This window comes from Felis catus, chromosome A2 (assembly GCF_018350175.1).
Source record: "Felis catus isolate Fca126 chromosome A2, F.catus_Fca126_mat1.0, whole genome shotgun sequence".
Lineage (NCBI taxonomy): Eukaryota > Metazoa > Chordata > Mammalia > Carnivora > Felidae > Felis > Felis catus.
Window position 1 is genome coordinate 44,655,973 of NC_058369.1, and position 23,888 is coordinate 44,679,860.

A 23,888-nucleotide genomic window follows, 5' to 3' on the forward strand; every position below is an offset into this window, starting at 1 on the left:
CTACGATGAAATCATAGTATTGCATTTTTGTCCTTTCCCAGCAGAGTTGAGTCAGAGTTTGCAAGACTTGAAAAATATTTCCAGCACAAGAGAAGTGCATTGACCTAAGGGCTTTGCTGGAGAAATGTGGCCTTTTACCCCATCCCACATGGAAACTACAGAGTGATCTAGCACACAGAACAAAACTCTGCAGGGTTGTTTTTCTTCATTGGTATCCTTAATTGGTTTAGGGCTGAAAGTCATCTGTGCTCAATTTATAATGTGCAGTACTAGTTTTCAAACCGTAGAGTGCACAATAATGAACAGCAGTACTGGGCTCTGATAATAAAAATCCAGTAAGTTTGGCAGGGGCTCAAAAATCTGCCTTTCATCAACACCACCGGGTAAGGTGATATTGATGCAGGAGGTTTCTAGAACATACTTTGAGGAATAAATTTACGCGTAGTTTGATTTTTTTTTTTTTTTGCAAACTTGCCTTCTATGAAATATTTATCTGAAGATCACACCTGCTGTCTGATATGGCTCAGCCCTTTAATGCCTTTCCTATCTATATTGGCTACCGTTTAGGCTGGTTTACAGATACCCTATTTTAAAAAGATCTACAGTTAGCATTAGTGGATTCTTCCAATCTGTACCTACCCACTGGCTTGCTCCTTTATGCATGTTATCTTTTGCTGCTGACCTTTCACATGGAATGGGGATTTTGCTGTACACTTGCTCCACTATACTTGAACCCTGGGCCTCTGCCTTGCTTCCTGAAGTATACCATCACTTGAGATTCAGTCTTATTTTCCTCTTCTCAGTCTCAGAAAACCTAGGCCACCTCCATCCATTCCAATTTCTTTTCCAAGTTTGGCTTCTGATAGCCTGAGAAACATTCTGCTTGCTTGCCTGGGAGAGAAGTTTGGGGACATGTCAAAATGGGCCAAATTAATAAAAAAATTAAAAAGAAAAAAAAGAGTAAGATCGTTGATGTTTCAATGCTGCAGATAAAATGAGCAGTACCTCACTGTGGAAATGTGTTTTATTATTGTATTTCTTAGAGGATTATTTTATTTTTTAGGTAAAAATCATTTTTGTTTCTGTTACAGATATAGTACCTTTTTTAGCCTGTGACCTGGGAAAATACATTCAGGATTAAATAATCTCTTTAAAGTTCTGTGATATTCTATGCATCTCTTTCAATACTCCAAACATTTTAAGAATCGCCCTGACACTGCATTTTGTTTCTGGAACACTTACAGGAGGCAGCGAGAAGAAATTGGCTGACAAACATTGATTTTGTCTCCCCCTAAAAAATAGATTTTAAAAAGAAAAGAATAAATGAGGAAAGGAGTTTGAGACTCACTTATTGAGAACAGTGCTTTCTAATAACTTTCAGTATTTGATGAACAAAGGGACAGAAGGGTTAAGGGTAGTCTGACCTTTAACTTAAATACATTTCTGGTCACAAAAGTTGTACTCTTTCTGAAAACCTATAGGTTTCCCACTCTTTGTTGAACATGAAAGGGGGTTTTCCTTAGCTTAGGTCTTCTCTGTTCTCTTTGCAAATATACGGTTTACTCAGATATTGGTGCATGAGAATTTCTGTGTTAAACTTTCAGGAATGTAAGTAGTGTTGTGGAAGTATCCAATTGACCATATGGCAGATAGTCTCCAAAGAGGGGAGAACCAGAAAATCATGATGTACCAGTGTTGGCATCTTCACTAAATCCCCTAGGCTGGCCCTGAGATCAATGATCTGAAATCTGAAAGACTGTGTCTGGGCTGTTGGCAACCTGGCTTCCCTCTCTTTCTCTTCACCATGGTTTTCAAGAATTTCAAGAAAAGTAATTGCCTACTGCTCCTCTTAGAGATTCCTGATAATAATGTGAGTCCATTCCCCTAACTTCTTCAAGCCAGGTGAGTCACTAGGGTGAGTTGCCAAGCTTTGGGGAATCCACAAGTGAAAACATCAATCTGAACATCCTGTCACATAAATAAGATGAGATTAATTTCTTATAAACAAAGGGTAGTAGTTACAGCAGGAATATAATGTGTATCAAGTAAGGATAAGTTATCACCATAGGACAGTGGATTATTAGGTCACCTGAGCATACCTTTTCCTTGTCACATCAGTCCCTCTTCTTTGTCACATAGAACCCTTGGAAGCATTCTCATAATTAGCTGTTGGCATTCAACTATATGGGTGTTTCTAAGGAAGTTTCAGTTTAGTTTCAACTTGAGTCCCATACTTTGACAAATCCACCCATTTCCTTGTGTGGGTCAGTTTTATCGGTTTCTGTTCCTGTCTTCGTGCCTCTTAGCTGCTAGTCCAAACATGTGCTAAAAGTCCTTCTCTATATGCTGCAAGCAAAGATGTGTTGGTTTGACTTTGCCAGACAAAGAATGTTTAGGAGTGTGTCTAAAGCCAGTGTTGGCTGATTTCTGCTCTTAGGAAATGGAGAGCTAGGAACAAAAGAATCTGTGTTAGTTTTAAATTTCTAGTGTGCAGAAGAATCACCCAGATTGAACTAGGTTAAAGGCAAATTCATGGACCCTGGATTTTTCTGATGAAGTCATTTTGCACTTGAGTCTAAAAACACAAGCTCTGTACTTGCTCTATACTTGCACATACACAATTAAAATGCAGGTGGTCCACGGTCTAACTTGGAGACATCTTGGCTTATTAAAACCTTGACCTCTTGTCATTTTCTGAGATGCTCCTTTATGCTGAAAATCATGGCTCCCCCTCCAATTGCATAGAAAAACTTAATATGACAAAGGAAAGGGGAAACTTTATCTTATAGGTTTTACAAATGGCAGATGCAGAGTGCTTCATATGTACCTTCAAACTTTAAGACACTTGAAAGTCACTTTGTCACTACTACAAAAAGAGCACACTTACTGATGTCTCCATCCATGTTTCATCTAAGAATGTCATTCTGAGGACTCTGTTTCACCCAGGTACCTTGAGGTTTGAGAGAAATAAAACAACCCTTTAACTCTTTTTTTGTCAAAAGTGTTGGTAACTCTGGGCTAAATGTTTTGTAGTTAGGATATGTCTTCCACATCTGCATTGCTCAACTTTCTAAAATCTCTCCCTCCATCTTTTTGAAACCATGTAGCTCATGCTTGAAAAGCTATGGATTTCCTTAGATGAGAACTAAAATGCTAATGTTGGTTTACAGGCAGCAAGCTTGGTTAACCAAGAGAAAATAAAAACTTTGGATGTAGTGTGTTATTTATAGCGAATGCAAAAGCATCATTATTATCAATTCTTGTTACAAAATACACAGAAAAAATATCATTTTTGTTATTTAAATATGGCATGGATACATTGAGAAATAGTACAGATGTTAATCCACAGCCTCTCAGCTGCATCCTGGATAATCATTATTATGTTTCATTCTTATTTAGAATTACTAGTAATAGACTGTGTATTTCTGTATGAAATTCAAATCAGGGAACGCCAATGAATTGAGATGATTGATAATATATATATATACACACACATACACACACACACACAAACACACACACACAAACACACACATAATTTTGGAACTGGGACAACAATAGAAATATTTCTCTCTTAGAGAAAAATCCACCAAGCATGCTGCTATGTTAGCGATCTTGATGAGTAACATTTGTTACTTAAATAGACATGCCAAAAATTCACATAATTTTTTGTATCTGAATTGAACTAATCCTTGACCAGTGTTTAAATTTGTTTTGAAACTATCTATGTAATTGTGGAAAATCTGAAATGTAAATATCTGCAGTTTGAAGTTTCTGGCTTCAAACCACAAGTGTTAAAAAAAAGTCTGTTTGTGTACTTTCATTCTGTGCTTTTGAGCTCTTTGGCAGATCCTGTTTTCTTTGTGTAAGTCTCATTAACATGAGATTTTATACATGGAGTAAGGAGAGAGGATGGTGGATGTCTGTGCATGTAAGATATGGGACAATATTCAGGGATTATTTCCCATTCTTAAGTGTAGAAGCACTAACCTAGTCCAGTCCTATTATTTAAGAGGTAAGAAAATTGAGGGCTAGAAAGACTAGGTGATGGAGAGATAAGTCATGGATTTAGTAGGTGACCCAAGGCATTGAATCTTAGCTCATGGTTTTTCTGAATTCATATCCTGCTTGGCTGTCCCCACTCCTCTATAGTAAAATAGAATTCTGTTTTGTCATCTTGTCTCCTTAGATTTTCTTCTGTCCCACCCTCAACATATGGATTCTTTTAAGTTTGGGTTGTAAGCCATACAAAAAATTACCTTACTTCCTGTCCTTCACCAAGATTCCCAGATCAGCTTTATTCTTTTTCCTCAGTCCTGATTTACCTACATGAATTTAGTGGCATCTTACCACCCATCAACAAAGGCTGCTTCTAAAGTTTTTCTAGGATAGCAGTTGCAATTCACACTGTTAAAAATAATCACACCTTAGTGGGGAGTGGATTCTCAGCTACAGGGTGATATTCAGTTTTACTTTACCTCATAGCCACTGGCCCTTCTATCTGGAAACTCATCAGGCAGTGCCTAAGTCAGCTGATTGAATAGATTAAAAAGTGAAAAGAAAATGACACTTAAATAGAACAAGTCCTTATTGATGATCTATGTACAAACTGCTATATCTGATACATCAGAGCATACAAAAATGTGTAAGATATGGTTACACTCTCAAGGAGCTTACAGTTCAAAGCAGGAAAAAGAAAGCTACAAATACACTTGATAGAAAAAGATAAGCTTCCACAGGGAAATATAACTGAAGAATCATGTGGTTAAAGGAAGAAGATAAGGGTCTAGAAAAGCTTTGTAGGTTAACAATAAAAAAGCAAACAAACAAACTTGAACTAGATTTTGAAGAATGAAAATCACTTTCATGGGTATACGTGGGGAGATGCATTTTGACTAACATTTATGTGTACTCTAGAAACATATGTAATCTACATACTGCTACTTAAAGTATGGTTTGTGGATTACCAGCATGAACTTTACTGCTGTTTTGTGATAAAGTAAGTTTCATACATCTAGTTACTGTTATTGAGAGAATGCATTTAGAAAAATTCCTACATCATTGTACATCACTGAACTAATAATAATAATAATAATAGACTAATTTGGATGTTACTGAATTTGTGTGCTGAGTCACGTATGGTTCTAGATGTATGATACTTACACAGATATCCCCATGTATGAGTCCATTGTAGGTTAGAAAAAACAAACAAACAAACAAACAAACTGGTCATTTGCCACAGAAAATTAGTGAGTTGTGACTCTACATTGTTCTTTACCTGCGTAGACAACTTAAGAAAATTTTATACGTATATTAGCAGTACAGAGCTGTGTCTCATTATTAAGGTATTTATGAAATCATCATTGCTTATTTCCAATTCTATTATCCATTAAAGAGCAGAGAAATTTTAACTTTGTGACATTAGACCGGATGACAGAGGCACAAAAGAGATATATTAGGAACAAAATGTGAACAAAGTAAAAGGGTGAGCAAAAGACAGAAGGAACAGTAACTAAAAGGAGAGGAAAGGAAATGCCATGCAGTTTTCTGGAAGTTGTTAGTAAAAATAAGTTATCAGAATGAAATAGAGTCTTTGTCTCTGCTTCACAATATTCCGCGAAGGATTAGTCTGCAATGGGAAACTTCATCTAAAGGCTGAAAGTAAATCAGTTGTGTATTACTATTTTTTTTTGTTGTTATTTTATCTTTCTTGTTTTCATTTTGCACTTGGTTCCTGTTATTGTTCCTCTTTGGAAGATGTTCTTTTCATTTTTGGACATTTTCTCCTCTCATTTCAGATGACTACACACTGCACGGCCCTGTTTTTATTCAGGAACCAAGTCACGTAATGTTCCCTTTGAATTCTGAGGAGAAAAAGGTGAAGCTCAATTGTGAAGTTAAAGGGAATCCAAAGCCACATATCAGGTTTGTTGTTTTAAATCTTATGTTTCCATGCATACCATTTCTATTATTAAAATTGACCCGTACTTCTAATTACATAAAGATCTTTTAGACAAGCATCATAGGCTGTCCTGACATACTAAAGAGTTGATTGTGTTCTTGAAAAAGTTGAGTGCCCAACTTCTGTTTCTGGCTATACCAGGAATTGAATATCCTATTTGACCCCCTCACTAAAAGCCTAAATATTCCTTAACATATTTTTTTTAAACATGTCTCAACAAACTGGTAAGAAAGTAAGAAATACTCAGAAGTAAAGAAATAAGTAGGTTTGGAACCCAGAGAAGAAAACTGACCCCCACAAACAGTTTTCATCTTGATGAATTATGTGAACTGGAGCTTTGGATTTTGCAGTTTCACAGGGGATCACAAGACAAAGCCTAGAGTCGACTGAGAGGAGAGTAGAACATGAGAAAACCTCCCAGAATAGGCCTGGAACCCAAAGGCTATATACTGAAATAAGCTTGCCTCCCCAAAGAACTGTAAAGCAAAAGTAACGGCCTATTTCAAATTTTGGTGCTAAGTGACCTTTAAAGGTTTAGTTATTTATTTTGAGAGGGAGAGAGAGAGAGACGGAACAGGAGAGCAGGATAGGAACAGAGAGAGAGGGAGACAGAATTCCAGGCAGGCTCCACAAAGGGCTCAAATCCAGGAAAAGTGAGATCATGACCTGAGCTGAAATCAAGGGTTGGCCTCTCAACCAACTAAACCACTCAGGCAACCCTGCTGCTAAGTGTTCTGTTGTTGTTGATGTTGTTGTTGTTATTTATTTTGAGAGAGAGAGAGTGAGCGAACAAGTTGGGGAGGGGCAGAGAGAGGAAGACACCGAATCTGAAGCAGACTCCAGGCTCTGAGCTGTCAGTGCAGAGCCCGGTGTGGGGCTCAAACTCATGAGTGTGAGATCATGACCTGAGCTGAAGTCTGATGCTTAACTGACTTAGTCACCCAGGCGCCCCTGCTAAGTGGTTTTAATAGAAGATGAGACACAGCTGAAAGGAGAATTAGTAAATTGCATGATCTATCTGAAGAAATCATCCAAAGGCAGCAGAAAGGAGTAAAAAGATGCAAAGGGAGAGAGGCAGAGAGAGAGAGAGAGAGAGAGAGAGAGAGAGAGAGAAGAAACGAGGGAGGTGGGGGAGAGAAAGTGTAGTGAAAGAGCAAAAGGGATTAATGGGAAATATTTGCATAGTTTAATCACAGTTCCATAAAGAAAAGCAAGGGAGAATGAGGCAGAAGCAATATTTTAAGAGAAGGTTAAGAATTTTCCAAAGTTAATTAAAAATTCCAAGCTTTCAGGGCTTGGAGTGAGCCTGGCTGGCTCAGTCGGTGGAGCATGTGACTGTTGATGTTGGGGTTGTGAGTTCTAGCCCCATGTTGGGTGTGGAGATTACTTAAAAATAAAATCTTAAAAAAAATACCCCAAGCTATAGATTTAGGAAGACAAATGAATTTCAAGGAGTTCAAATGAAAATAACGCCTCGTCTAGAATTATAATAGTGAAACAGCCAAACACCCAAATCAAAGATGATCATAAAAATAGTTAAGTTGATAATATAGATAACCTTCAAGTCGATGGCAGACCAGACTTCTCAATAGCAACAAAAAACCAAGATGGAAGACAATATGCTGAAAGAAATTAACTGTCAAATTTCTGTGTAGCAGAAATACTTTCTTAAAAAGACAACAAAGCAAATATGTGTTCAGGCATTCAGAAACTAAAGTTTGACTCCAGCAGACACACTCGCTAAAGAAAATTCTAAAAGATAGAATTAAAGCAAAATGAAAATGATACCAGAGTACCAGAGATACAAGAACTAAAGATAGGTAAAGCAAGTGGTGAAGATTCGTCTTTCTACATCAGATCAATTGCAGTTACACTAAACAATAAAAAATAATTTTAAAAAGCACTGTCTTGTGGAGTTAAAAAAAAGAAAAATTAAGATCCATAGCAACAATAGAAATAAGTTTTAAAAAGATAAACTGCACAATGGATGTATCTACATGGCTAAAAAAATAAAATAAAATTTGACCCCAACCTAACTGCATACACAAATTTCAGGTGAATGGAAGACCTGCATGGGACATGGACTTTTAAAAGAAGATAGGCATTCATATCTGTGACTTTGGAGGCAAGGAAGTATTTCTCAAATATGACAGGAAAAGCACAAATCTTAAAAGAAAATATTTAACCTCATTAACATTAAGAACTTCTGTTCAACAGAAATACTGAGATGAGTAAAATTTCAAGCTTCCAACTGGGAGAAGATATTTTTAATACATGTCATTGGCAAAGAAGTAATATCCAAAAATATATTTTAAATCCACACAACTCAAAAAGTAAAAAAAAAAAAAAAATTAAAAAATTAAAAAAACCGAGTAGCCTAGTAGAAACATTACCAAAAGACTTGATTATGTACTTCTAAGAAAAGGAATATCAAATATCCATTAAATATGTAGAAAGATTATCTGTGCCATTGGTGAGCAGAAATACACAAATTAAAACTAAAATGACACACTCTTCCAAGTCTACCAGATTAACAGAAATTTAGAAGATTAAATTCAACATCGTACAGATAGATTAAACCTAGTATGTTCATACAAGGTATCCCCAAGCAGTAGTGAAAATGATAAATTATGGCTGCAGAGTGATGGATCACAGGAATGTAATTTTGAACAAACAAAGCAAGTCACAGAAGAATAGAGTATAATTCCATATTCATAAAGTTCAAAAGCAGGTCAGCTAGAGCACTTGTTTAAGGATACCAACATACTTAATAAAATCATAAAGAAAATCAAGGGAATGAGAAAGCCAAAATTAGAAGTTATAATTAACCATTCAGAGGGAAATGACTAGAATCTAAATGGAAACAGGAGACTTTAAAAGTAATAATACTACTTTTTCTTACACACAGATCTTTATTGCCTCATGGTGTTTTATAATTGGGGCAGATGAAATTTTCTTCTGTCCAAGGTTCTTCTAGCTGCACTAAAACTTAAATTTACACGAGGCAGATTAACATAAGATAATCAAATATAGTCACATGTGTATGAGGAATTCACACACATATGAAATTCCAGACAGGCAAAATGTGGTATGTATGTCATTCTGAAGCAGAAGCAGGTAGGAGTCTGAGACTTCAAAGAGAAAGAGTGAAATACACGGAAATATAAAAAAAAAAAAAAAAAAAAAGTAAATGTTGGGTGAATAAGTGTTTGCCGGGCCATATAAAAACAATAACTCTATATGTCTTATGAATAGGATTTTGCCTCTATTCACGTTTAATGACAATAACTTTAATAACCAAAATATAATAGTGTGTAAAAACAAAAGTAATATATAACATAGTTAGGACAGGAAGAGATTAGAGTCATTAAGGATCCAGAGAAGTGGGATTTGAACTGTGATGCTGAGCTTGCAAAGTGGCACAGGGCAAAGGACATCTTATACAAGGTAAAGGATGGCAGTATTAGCATAGTGGAAATTATTTTAGAATTTAATTTGTGTGCCCATTCATTCATTCATCAAATATATCATCATGCAACAACCCACCCAGTGGTTTTCAGACTATGAATTTTAGGTACATGGAACTGGTTCAGCAATTAACTGGTGAGTAATTGCAGAACTTCTACTCAGGAGTCCACCATAGCAGCTCTCCTTTGAATTAGGGTATGGACTAGGAGTCTGAAAAATATGTGGTCCAGGAAAGGTATTTCAACCACTCTGTTAAGCAACGGCGATTTACCAAATGCCATCCTAGGTTTAAGATATTCAAAGATTAATAGACTGCATGTTCAAGTAGTATGCTTTTTGGAGGACTGCCTCATAGTAGGACTTGCTATGCTGCAAATACTGTGCTGTCAGTGCTATAAAGGATGTCCAAGTTCCAGGGCATCCTGGAGGGAAGAAAGTCTACTTCAGGATGGAAGGTGGAAGGTTTTAGTGAAAGTTTCACAGAAAAGGAGACATTTAACTGTATCTAGAGGGTAAATATTATTTTGCTGTGTGGATATTTTGCCATAGGAAGTGCATTACTGAAATTAAAACCAAAAAAAGACCTCTCTAATGGACATGTAATTTATCATTCAAAACCAGGATAATTTTGAGAGTGAACACCACTGTTAATAATTATTCTAGGACAGCAGGTATAAAACCAGCACTATCCTTGGGCAAACCAGAATATGTACTTATTCTCCCTATAATATGTTGAATTCAAGGTTTAATCAGATATTTTAAGATGTGTTATATAGTAAACAATAAATGCAAGAAGGAAAGGTTTCTACATACATAAATGATGAGTTAAATGGATCCATGCTTTAGTACATAGCCAAGTGTAAGTTCAGATGTTAGCCTTAAATGAAAACAAATTTTGCAGCAGAATTTGGCAAGTTGTTGCTTTGTTTTTCCTCCAAACTGTGACCTTTAATTAACATTGTTTTTGTAACATTGTGTTTCAAGATATAGGGGCCTGCTTTGTTATTTAAAACAAGCGGTGGAACAGAAACCTATTATGTTTTTAAAGATTGCCAGAAAAAGCAGAGAAGGAAACTTTTAATCAAATGCACCAGCAATTGGTTGCAGTGGACTGGGTTTTCCTTTATACCTTTGGCAGTTTCTGTGTAACATAATAGCCAGTTGCTACCTGGGAGCTAAAAACTCCCTCTTGTTGAAGGAAAGAGCAAGAGAAAAAATGGAGTGATCGGGTATTTTCAAACATCAGTCTGGCTAAACTTTTTCAGTGCTCTGGCTGACTTTGAGGGGGAAGAACAAATAGGAGAAATTCAAGGTGAATTCTCCGTGGGGATCTTCAGCATTAGGTTTTTCCTCAAACACCACAACTGACCTCTCTGCTTTGTATTATTCCCTCAACTGAGCCTTCTCTTTTCATTGTTTCCTGCCCCTCGATTTTGAAAGGATTGACCCAGACCCAGAAAAATTTAAGAAGTTTTGACTTGTGCCAACTTTCCTTGTATGAAAGTTTCTTAAGGACTTCTGACATTACTTACTGCACTCAGCTTCCCTTTCCAGACAGAAGGGACGTTCAAGTACTTGGTTGGAGTACTTTTGCTGTGAGGTTTGTATTTGATTTAGTTTGTAGACAAAAAAATCCAAGTCAGAAAGGTCTTGCCCCTTCTTCCATGCCAAGTTGAAACCATGAACAAAGCAAGAGGGGTTTACTACAACAAATTCCATAGATAACTTCCCAGAAAAGTTGGGAAAATTGTACCTTCCAGAATGTCAGTGGGCACAACCGGACTCTGGAGAGAGTTAAGTTGCGGTTCCGAAATGATTCAGAAATCAGTTTACGTGACTTACTAATTTATCCTGACCCTAGAGAAAATCTCCCTTTGCTCCATATGGGCATTTTCTTTATCACCAGTACATAAAGATTCTTCAAACATTGAAAATAAACTGTGATTTTTCAAGAGTGTTCTAGTATGGAATAGGATAAGGAATTCAAAGCAATCCACATTCAGTGGGAATGAACATTGACTGCATTGCAATAAAACTGGGTAGAGTGCTTTGTAATCTAGTCTCAACTGCATTTCCCAGCAAGCACTTTATTTTCTAAATAATCCCTTTTCCTTTGCTATTTGTATGTAAAAGCAGGCAATAAAGTAGATTAAAGGACTTTCTGCAGAGCATTTAGGTTGAGATGACTAGTGTAGACAAACCTACAGAGGTGTTCTCATTATTCCTACAACCACTTTTCTAAAAAGACTCACATGGTCCATTTCTAAATTCCACATTCTGCTTGCAGCTCACATTATATTGCAATTTCCTCTTTGAGTTCTTAGATTTGTCATATTAAATTGCTCAACTATCATTTGAAGTGAGAGTTATAGCCAAGACGTGATCAGCTGACTCAAAAATAAAAAAAAAAAAAAAACTGTCTAGGGCAGGCAGTCATTTCTAGAGATTCATGTGCAGATAGACCTGCTAAAATATAACGCAGCTGTTCTCTTTTTATTGCTTATTACTTTCATGTCTGTGTCAGAACACAGAAAGAATTACTGTCAAGCTTAAAAACAATGTCTTTTTCTAATACCCATCTTCTTATAAACAAACACATAAAGAGCTATGTCCAATTTTGTGATTCTGACCTACCTTTCCTGCCCCTCATGTTTCTAAATTTTACAATGCAAAGACATGGATGTGAACAAACGTACACCACCATGCTGTGATGGGCTACAATGCTCATAAATTGTGTATGCTCAAAGCTAAAATATATCATAAAGAAGTACAATATTTAGTCAAGTTCCACAGGCATTTATTGAGGAGAGTGTCAAGGTCTAGGTTGCTAAGGGGACAATACAAAAGTGATGTAGGCACATTATCTCTGGTGAAGGCAAATTCCTAACTGATGAAGCAGAGAGAATCCTATAGGAGACTGGTGAAAACATTAATTAATTTTGACTATGAATATTGAAAAGATTTCAATGGAAAAGGTGATTTAAAATTGACCCTGGGGTATCTGGGTGGCTCAGTCGGTTAAACATCTTATTCTTGCTTACCCGTGATCTCAGGGTTCATGGGTTTGAGCCCCACATCGCGGGCTCTATGCTGACAGTGCAGAGCCTGCTTAGGACTCTGTCTCTCCCTTTTTGCCCCTCCTGCTCTCTCTCTCTCTCTCTCTCTCTCTCTCTCTCTCTCTCTCTCTCTCTCCCCCTCTCCCTCTCCCTCCCTCCCTCCCTCCAAAATAAATAAGTGAACTTAAAAAAAATAAAAATAGAACAAAATAGAATTGACCTTGAAGTGTGAAAGAGCTCTTGACACAGAGAAAAGGATCATCTTTAAACTTCTGCTTTTTTTGACACCAAATATCCAAAATCGTGAAACAAACTGGATTGTATGGTTTCATATAAATCCTTTTACATTCATTGTACACACCAGCCATAGTACTCCAGAATATTGTGAGAAGATACACAGTGAGTATGTAGGTATACATACACATTTTAAATGGCTTTTTGTTTGTTTTTTACTGATTGAAGGAAATAAAAATAAAGTCTCTCATTCTTTAATCTTGTTATGGTTTTTTATCAATTTCCTTTGTGCTGCAGTGTTTTCTTATTTTTTGGTCTCCCCATGGGAATGCTTCTGTGGGACTCTTGATATTTTAGAAGCTTCAACCATGGCATATTTTCATTACCTGGTATTTATGTAGAATTTGGGAGGGAGGGGGAAAAGAAAAATAAGATACATAGTCAGTGAATTGTATTAGCTCAAAAGTTCCAAAGTATTCAAAGGAAGGCAATTTGGTTAAAATAAGCTCTCTTTGGAATGTTACTGGCTGTGGGAAAAAAAAAAAAAAAAAGAAGGAAAGGAAGTAGATCTTGTTAGTAAAGCTTGGCTGTTTAAATGTGCACATCCCAGGAAAATTTATTTATAGGGCCAAACAATATCATCAGATACAATAGATGATTGAAGTAAATAAACAGAAGAACAACACAGCTCTATTTGCCTCTGTTACCTAATGACCTGATCTGCAGTTTACTGGGATGGTTGATTGATATTTGAGTGCCATTGACTAAGAAGATCTTCAAAGTGATCCATGATCAAGACTAGTTTGGCCCCTAAGACAGCTCTAGATCAATAGAGTTCCTCTGCTTTGCAGTCAGCCATTTCAGTCATATTAAGGACCAAATCAAAGCATCTCTGCAGCAATTTCATCAAATACTCAGCAATCTACCTGTAAGTGGTATAGTCTGTCATCTGTAGAGATCCATTTAAAGAATAACTACAAACTAGAAAAAAGGACTTTTTCCGAGGAGCCCTATTTGAAGAAAGTTGTACAAGATGCTATGGGGATTTTAAAATAAAGTGTGTGTAGAATCAAGTAGCCACAAAAGCAAGTGTTAAAATTTTAATATCATTGCTTACTATAAAAGGCATGCTCTTTCCATAGCACTTAAGTTGTCACCATTGCTGGGTAGAGCATTTCTAACTTTTTTTTTTCTACCATGGTTAAAAAAAGTCACAGATGGTATTTCATGCTATTTATATAGTTTTTATATGTTTTAAATGATTCAGAAATATTGATTAATATTACAAGGCTTTATCTACTGGCATTTTTATGCTATAGGTGGAAATTAAATGGAACAGATGTTGACATTGGTGTGGATTTCCGCTACAGTGTTGTTGAAGGCAGCTTGTTGATCAATAACCCCAATAAAACCCAAGATGCCGGAACGTACCAGTGCATAGCAACAAACTCATTTGGAACAATTGTTAGCAGAGAAGCAAAGCTTCAGTTTGCTTGTAAGTAGCAATTACATTGTGTGCAAATGTTACTCTGAATTTTTACACCATTAAGCCTTTAAAACAGTTTCTTTTAAAAACCAAATAGATTTTAATTTGTTGTATGATCTTTACCTTTTCTTCATATTTGGAAAGTACCTTGTTTATAGGATAAATTGTAAATCTAAGTGGAAAGCTGTATTCTGCTTTTATAAGGATTAAGACTGATTATATGATAGTTTGTTAGAGGATTCTCTGTACATATATAAATTCACACACACACAAATTTATATACGTATAAATTTACATACACAACAAAATAACACACATAGATACATACACATTATAGAGTGTGTATAAGCAAGCTATTGAACTGCCAGTAATAGTCATTTTGAGAAATGTTTAACCATAAAGTTTACAGTTGCAACAAATTTTGCTAGTCTATTAATCCTATAATTCTCCTTTTTTTTTTCTTATTTTATAGATTAGGAAAATTTTTAAAACAACTATAACAACAACAGTAAGCAGAGGCAAAGTGTTCACTTTTATACTATACCTTTTATATTTCCAGCTTAGAACATTTAAAAAACAAATTGCCATCTCGTAAGACCATCATCTAATAAAAGTTCATGAGCATATGAAAGAAAGTGGAATTTAGAAATAGTAAGTTGAAAATAAAATCCACAGGGAAGAGCAGTGAGTACACATTTGAGTATAGATGCCTTTAAGGATTGATGTGCAGTTACATTTTTAAGGGTCTATGTATTTGCATATGATTATATATTTCCAGTATAAAATCCCAACTCATACAGCAGTGCATTAATGTCAAAGGTTTCATAATTACAAAGTCTGTTGGCAGTAACACTGTAGAATATTCTCATTAACAAAATCCTCTCTGGGAACTCAACATCAAATATATCTAATATTCAGTGCTTAATCTATTATTGCCGTCACGTGGCATTTTTGCTAGTTGAGAAATGAATTTTCTGAGTATTAGGTATATATAGGATTCCAAGATTATTTTTTGGTGAATATCTCCTGATATCTTCCAAATATCCTTAGGTGTACAGAATAATAGAAGGATTATATGTCTGATTGAATGCTACAGAACCAAAATGTTTATTTCTCCTGGTCTAATGCAAGTCTATACTTATTTTTTAGGAATAGCAAGTGAATTCTGTTGGATTTATTTAAAAAAAATAAACACAGATTCATTGATTCTAAGAGTAGGGAGATCTCTACACTCAATTAAAGTTGTACTTCTTTGATTTTTGGATTCCATAATAAAAGAAAATTTTTAAGATAGCAATAGTAACAACAAAAATTAGAGGTTGACATAGAACTGCCAACTCTTGATTTTCTAATTTATGGCATTCAAAAAACAAATCACCAACTCTTAAGGCTATCCTTTTGTAAAAGTACAGGCATTTCTATTACCAGAACTATCTAAAAAACAGAATATCATATTTGAGAGTGGTCATTTAATTAGATTCATTTAGCCTAGGAGAAAGCTCTATCACTCATTTTGTGGGTGGCTGAGTTGGCCTGAGGACCAGGGTTTGGAGTCCACCTTACTTATCCCACTTAATATATAATGTAGGTATCCTGCCACCATCAAAATCTGTGACTGAGCCTTAAAAATTCTAAAACTAGAGAGCTCACCTATTCATCACAAAGCATCCTGATCCATGGTAGACTGCTCTAGTTATTCAGAAGTATAAAAACAAACGCAGCATCTCTTTCATAAAATTTTAACTAAATGTCTAAATTTCCATCACTCTCACACCCCATGCTTACTGTGTGATCCTGGTTAGGCTTCAAATATGTGAAAATACAATCATGTCCCTTCTTTCCTAATTGTTGTCTTCTCCAGGCACTTAATCTACAACCATCTTCTTCATATCACATCAATTTTTGTTAATTTATCTATCAATTTATGACCATATAGAAATGTATCTAATTCTACGCATGGGCCTTGACCTTTGCAGAGGACAGTGGGAGCAGTAGTATCCCACAATGTGAACTTCTTTTTCAATGAATGCAGCTGACATTGATATTCATCTTTTCTTAAAGCCCCAGTCTCACATCTTAACCTTACATGAACATACAGTCATGTAAAATCTGAGAATTGATTTTTTATGAATGCCTATTAATCTCCAGCTACCCAACCATGTTATTTTATTAACCTAAACTCAGAATATTATATTTACCCCTATTAAATTCACCTTCTGAGTGGTGACCCTTTGTTCCCTTACAGTTGAAATTGTTTTAAATCTTTTTTTTAATCTGACATATTGATTGTCCTCCTACTTTAATGTCAGCAGAAAATTTGATAAGCATGTGTACGTTCAAATAATTGATATAACATGTTGACCAGGACAGGGCAGCATGCCAATACAGAATTTCCGCTAAGATGAGATTGAACTTTTAAATCAATATTCTTTGCATACTCTTGTTCAATTAGCTACACATTTTCCTAAACATACTATAATTGAACCCCAGTTTTTCCTATGTGTTCTTAAAGCGGTGAGAATCTTTGTCACATGCCTTGGTGAAATCAAGATGTATTATTTCTTCAGCACCCCCTCCTACCTGGTCTCTGTGCATCTTCTCTAGATCGTCTTTAACCATTTATCATAAAACAGGCAAAGTAATCTTTTAAACATGCAAATGAGATCATTCCACTTTGCTGTTTTATGCCTTCTACTGCACTTAGAATAAATCTCAAATTCATTACCATGGTCTCATTTTAATTTCTTGAAAATGAGAAACTATCTTTTGCACCCGAGCCTTGATACTTTCTTTTTTTTTTTTTTTCCTCACTTTTTATTTATTTGAGAGAGAAACAGAGAGAGAGAGAGAGGGAGAGAGGGGCAGACAGGGAGAGACATCCCAAGCAGTCTCCAGGCTTACAGCAGAGCCTGACACAGGGCTCAATCCCACAGCCTCAGGATCATGACCTGAGCCAAAACCAAGAGTCCGTCCACTTAACCGACTGAGCAACCCAGGCACTCCAAAGCCTTGATACTTTCATTGCCCCTGTCTGATATGCTTTTCTTATGATCCTTCACAGGCTCACGTCTCATGATCCTTAATTCTCAATTTAGGTATGACCTCCTAAGAGAAAGTTTTCACATCATCCTGTCTAATCTAAGAAGTAATGCACATCATTTCTATTCTTCTCTGCCGCTTTCCTCCTTCCAGCCCGCCACTTCTACATAACAGCAGCCTCTGTTTCATTAGTAAGGACTTAATACAAAATAGAATGATTTTGTATATTTTTTCTCATTAATTGTTACGATAGAATCTACATTCTAAGAGAACTGAGTCTGTCTTTCCATCCTTCTATTTGCAAAGTGTAGGACACTTTCTATGTATGAATAAAGGAATTCTTTTATTAATTGCTTCTTTAGTGACACAACAAAGAAAATATATGCATAAAATTGTTTGGGGGGTGATGCATTTTTGTAAATCAAAACTCTTTATATTCTAATAATTTTCTGGAATCCAGCTTCTTGATCTTCCTAGTTTTTAGACTTTTTTTCTATCTTTTTTTTAAGATGTTGCCTTTATTCAAAAACCATTTTTTAATTGTTTAGAGTAAAATACTTTTCTTGAATGATGTAAGGTTAAGCATGACAATTACATCTTCTGAATGTTACTAAGTAACTTCTTTCTCCCCAAGAATTTTCATAATCAGTGAGGGAAATAAAAGTCTTTTGATCATGCTTACTGTACTATAGTATGCAAGTGAAAATATTTCTTCATTTTTAATCCTATAATTTTATGGCTGAAATAGACCTTAAAAGATTCTTGGCCTATATCATTTTAAAAATTAAATTGAAGATTGGTGGGGTGCCTTGGTGGCTCAGTTGGTTAAGCGTCCAACTCTTGATTTTGGCTCAAGTCATGATCTCATGGTCCATGAGATCAAGCCCTGCATTGGACTCTGTGCTGTCAGCATGGAGCCTTCTTGGGATTCTCTCCCCCTCTCTCTCTTCCCCTCCCCCAGTCATGCTGTCTTGCACACTCTCTCTCTGAATAAATAAATAAATAAACACTTAAAAAATGAAATTTAAGATTGGAGTAAATTAATTACTCATTGTTATTTACACAGTTAATCAGTGGCTACCAAGGAAAACCAGCCTCTGTTTCTAGTTCAGTTTACCCTTGCTTGCCTCTGCTTAAGACTCCTTTTAATTGGGGTGTCTGGGTAGCTCATTTGGTTGAGCATTTGACTTCTGATCACGTCATGATCATGCTATCCATGGGTTTGAGAGCCTGGAGCCTGCTTTGGATTCTGTGTCACCCTCTCTCTCTCTGCCCTTCCCCAGCTCATGCTCTGTCTCTCTCTTTCTCAAAAATTAGTAAACATTAAAAAAAATTTTTTTAAGACTCACTTTGATGTATAAGAAAACATCCCTTCATCTTTATCAAACATGTCATACCTTGAAATGTCATTTTCATACTTTATATAAATTTATCTATAGGACAATCTTACAAGGTAGACATTGTGTATACATTATTTTTAAATATTTTCACACTGCTTTGTAGACAGAATTTTGTAATCTTTTGTATTTAGCAGTTTTTAAAAAATGAATTAATTTACATAACCAAAAAATCTCATTAATGGAGTTGATGCCTCTGAGAACTTACCCCCCACACCATTTTTTTTTCATTCAGTATCTTCAGGATAAAACTCCTTCCTTATTAAAAAGTCACTTTTTAAAAAGGCATAGAGTAATTTAAGTCACTGTTGATGAGATGTGGACATTTTCATGAGTATACATATTGTATTGCAATATGGAGCACGTTCTGTTTCTCAGGCCCCCTGCACTATTAAGCCATTAGCAATCATTTCTCTTCCTGTCACAAGACTACCAATACCCCTTCTACTGTTTACTCCTTCTGTTATATCTAGGGCTACCAAACCTTATTGATTAATTTACCAGGGTCTACCCAGTGCCTGGCCCTTAGTGAACTTGCAATAGTAATAAGTGGATAGATAATAAGGGTGGATGTTAAGATCATCAGGCTATATTTGGGTCATGAGTTGAACCACTGAGTTCAAAGACTTTCTGATGACCCTTTGGAAGTGCTTTGTAAGTGGGTGCAACATTCCAACCTTGAGGTTATGTAGAAGACAGTTGACATCTTATTCCAGATAAGAATACTTGTTGGGGCAGGAGGTCTTTGTTTAAGGGGAAAAAAAAATATGTTCATGTAGATAATGCATCAAACATGCCATCCAACTCCTGAAAACTTGGCCTCAGACTATGGATGGTCTCAATAAAATGTTTTAGGACTAGCCTTGCTTTAACTTCCCTTCCACCCAAGGAGAAAAGCAAGTTGAATCATTTTTAATTCTCACATAGGCAATTGAATCAGAAGATAATGCCAGTGGTGGAGGGAACTTTGTTGCATTATTTCCTCAGCTTAATGGTAGGAATATTTCCAGACATTTTGTCTGTGTGGAATGAAGTGCTATGGCTCCATCAGCCTAGGTGCTCACTTCCCCAGCCAAGTATCCCAATCTAAATTTGCTTGAGAATCATTGTGCATGGTTATTCAGCAGGGCAGTATTTTTCTCAGACGTACTGACATTTAAAAAAAATTTTTTTAATGTTTATTTATTTCTGAGACAGAGAGAGACAGAGCATGAACGGGGGAGGGTCAGAGAGAGAGAGAGAGAGACACAGAATCCGAAGCAGGCTCCAGGCTCTGAGCTGTCAGCACAGTGCGGGGCTTGCACTCACAGACTGCAAGATCATGACCTGAGCGGAAGTCAGATGCTTAACCAACTGAGCCATCCAGGCGCCCCCAACATTTTTTAAAGTAAAATGCAATACACACTTACACACTTAGAAAATAGTCAGATAAGTATTAGTGTTTATTTTTGAGAGAGAGAGAATGCAAGCAGGGGAGGGGCACAGAGAGAGTGAGACACAGAATTTGAAGCAGGCTCCAAGCTCTCACTGTCCACAGAGTCCTACACGGGGCTTGAACCCAGGCATGTGAGATCATGACCTGAGCCAAAGTTGGGTGCCTAACCGACTGAGCCACCCAGGTGCCCCTATCTATTTTTTTATTGTTTATTTATTTATTTTGAGAGAGAGAAAGAGAAAGTGAGGGCTGGGGGAGGAGCAGAGAGCGAGGAGAGAAAGAACCCCAAGTAGGCTCCCCACTGACAGCATATAGTCCAACCCTGTCTCTATCTCAGGAACATTGAGATTATGATCTGAGCCAAAATCAAGAGTCAAAGAGTCAAGAGTCAAGACTGAGCCACCCAATTTGGGTGCCCCCAAATAAGTATTTTTTTTTAATTGGCTGTGTGGATTTGAGTAGCTGAGATAACTATATTGCTTAAGTTTAGATGGAATGGAACGTTGTGTATTGTTCTAGTTCACTTTAGTTGTCCTATAAGGTTTCTAAAACTCAGACTTCTCGTCAGCATTGTGCAGACAACCATACTTACCTTTTAGGGTTGTTATGAAGATTAGATTATACAGCCCATGCAAAATCCCAGAATATTTCCTAGCATGAGAACACTAAGTATAATTGCTTCTCTAATTTTCTCTTCTCTATCCTCTTTTTCTCCCTTTTCTGTCTCTTTAAAATAAGAACAATAACCAACATGTATTTATTTATTTTTCTGCATTTTTTATCAAGTTTTAGAGAATATCATTAGACACTTTGTTTACATTTTAAAGTTGTGTGGGTTTTTTTTTTTATATTCCCAAAGTAATATATAATGGAAAAGATATATATATTTTTTTAACTTTTAATTCCTATTTTACCCATCCTCCCACCTACCTCTCTTCTCGTAACTATCAGTTTATAGCTAATATTTATTAAGAGCTTAGGTGTAATGGATAAGAGCACAAGCCCCAGAGTTAAATTCCCTGGTTTGAAATTTAGCCCCTGCTATAACCCTGTGACCTTGGACAAGGTACTTCTCTCTGCATCTGTTTCTTTCTCCATAAAATGAGGTTAATAACTTTACCTCCTTTGTTGTAAGGATCAAATAAATTAATAATGTTAAAATTCCTACGTCATTGCCTGGCACCCATGAAGGGTTTAATAAATGTTAGCTATTATTTTAATGTTTATTCTAATTTTACTAATCTGTATGTGATATTATGCTAAGAACATTGGAATATTGTCCCATTTAGTTCTCAGTATAACCCAAGATTTCCCTATAGATAAATGTATGTCAACTATAAAAATGAGACTTGGAACAATGACCTGTTAGATAAAGATGAAGGGATGTTTTCTTATAGACCAAAGTGAGTCTCAAGCAAAGGTGAGCAAGGGTGCACTGAACTAGAAGCTGTGGCTGATTATTTTTATTCCATAGGTGATGAATCTGAGAATTAGTGAAATGAGATACCTTTCACCGAACATGAAGTGGGAGGAAGAGAACCCATAGACACCTGACCATCCATTACATGGGATTTGACATACCTGGTTCCCCCATGACACCTAAAACTACACTTTCCTAGTAGAATTTATCTTCAAACTGTATATTCAAACCGTGATTGGTAACATATTTCCTTCGGAAACACAAACTTGGATTTTTTGATGTGTTTTACAACCTTTAATATAATACATCCATCATTAATTTTTTGTTATTTTTAATTTTTTAGTTATATGCTTCCTTGATGTCATCATAATGTTGATTTACTGTTAACAACTAAAAGCATAATGCTGTATACTGCAATTATGCATATATTTGTGACTCTAATTTTAATATAATTGGTTTCAGGTTCCATAATGAGAATAATTAATAACAGTATTTCTGCTCTAAAAGTTAATATGCAAATTTCCAATTTATTATAAGTAGGTTATAAAACATTCTTAATATTGATATTTTATGGTAAATAACCCTGTGTTGGTAAACTGTATATCCCCAAGCTGTCAACGACATATTATTATAAGCTTTCTTATTCCCATATCATTCCTCCCCTACATGTGAAAAAGATGCACTTTAATAAATATAGATTATTATGAACAGCTTCCAAGAGAATAATACAATAACTCTAGATTTTAGCCCATCAGACTTGATTGCTTCATAAATAGTGTTTGGGGCCTTCATTGTGGAAATTTAGCTGTTTTTTTAACACTACAGATCTTCAAAACAAAAGACTTAACTTTATTTCATCATCTCAGGTTGTGGATGACTATAATTTATACATAAGTATCTCCAAATTGCTCATGGTAAAATTAAATTATGTAACAATATCCAGTCACCTGTCTTCTGTAGGGAAACTAGCATTGTCTTGGCCATGGGCAAGGTAATGTTCTTTGAAGGAAACTCCTTGAGTGTTACCTATGCTGATCTCTGTTGGTACCTTGTCCGAGGTGGGAAAAGAAGCTAGATTGGTACATTATTCATACCCTGCGTATCTACCTCCTGAGCTTGTAGTAAGGGGAAGAAGATAGAAGACAGAAAAGATGATAAAAGAAGGATAGAGATAATAAGTGAAGGGATCCCTTAGGTGCAAAAGCCACTCCGTCCTGACCTCTCGATGACCTCAAGCAATGTATCTTTAAGGGTAAAGTAACTCAATAAACCAATCCATTCCAAGGTTAATTTCATTTAGCTTTAGCAATTATGTGGCAGCCAGCATTTTTTATGGTGAAAATATTTCATTGATGAACAGCAGCTGATTAGATGGTCTCATTGGAATAGATCTTTCTTATTGCTGCTACAGTACGCCTTGTCTGATTTCTCCTTAACTTGGGCACCCTCTGATAACTGCAGTGCTGATGGTAATAAAAATTAGAAAAAATGTATTAAATTTAGAATGTTGTACTGTGTTCAAACTGGGGCTTTTGGCAACCTGGTTTTTTATCCCTTGATTATTGCTTCTATTCACAGTAAATTTCAAATATTCATTGCTTTTAATATTCAATAATTAGTTTATCTTTCATAGCCAAAGAATGAAATGTGCAGTCAATCATAACAATGGCTGGGGGTTTGATAGATGGCCAAACCCATGACTAGCTTGACTTATTTTTAATTAGGAAGTCTGCTTAAATAGGCAAACTTTTGTTTCTAAGCAATAAAATGTTGATGGATGACTGTTTGGATAAATAATTTGTGAATATTTAGATCAATTAAAACTTAATCAGCTGAGAAATATTTGGACAGTAAAACTGAAAACATTTATCAATGCAAGGCCTTTGATTCTTAATAAAGTAGTAAGTTTTCCTCATTTGAATAGTTAGAAGGATTTAAACCAAAACTTTCTGAGTTTCTGAAATAATTCTTTTAGTAGATCTGCCATTTAGTATAGTATACAACGACATTACTGGTGAGAATTGGTGTCTCTAGAAGATTTTATAGTGTAAACCTTAAGAACTAGTCAGATACGGCCATTCTGTATTGGTTCTTAGTGATGTGGGCAGTTGTGAGTTGTGGTACAATTAATCATTGAGATTCACAGGTATACAAAATAATTGTCATGTGTGTTTTTTTCTTTCCCTTCTACAAAACCTATTAATCTACAGGTACTAGTTAATTATGGCCATTACTTTGTTAGGTATTTCTCCTTCCACTTATCCACAGTCCAATTTGGGGTCTATATGACTGATAAAGGGGGCTGGGAAGTAAATGAATGAAGTATATAGATTTTTAAATTTTTAATGTTTATTTTTTGAGAGAGAGAGAGAGAGACAGAGCGCATGTGGT

At 35.8% G+C, this 23,888-nt stretch overlaps 1 protein-coding gene across 6 annotated transcripts in view; it reads left to right on the forward strand.

Annotated features, from left to right (window-relative positions):
• The window catches only part of CNTN4 (contactin 4), an 899,609-nt gene that overhangs the window by 589,062 nt on the left and 286,659 nt on the right, over positions 1-23,888 (forward strand). For all 6 annotated transcript variants that reach the window (XM_045051879.1, XM_011280163.4, XM_019824595.3 and 3 more), the window contains 2 exons: positions 5,799-5,925; positions 14,040-14,215. In XM_045051879.1, the coding sequence (XP_044907814.1) occupies positions 5,799-5,925; positions 14,040-14,215 (303 nt within the window). The remainder of the gene's footprint in view (positions 1-5,798; positions 5,926-14,039; positions 14,216-23,888) is intronic.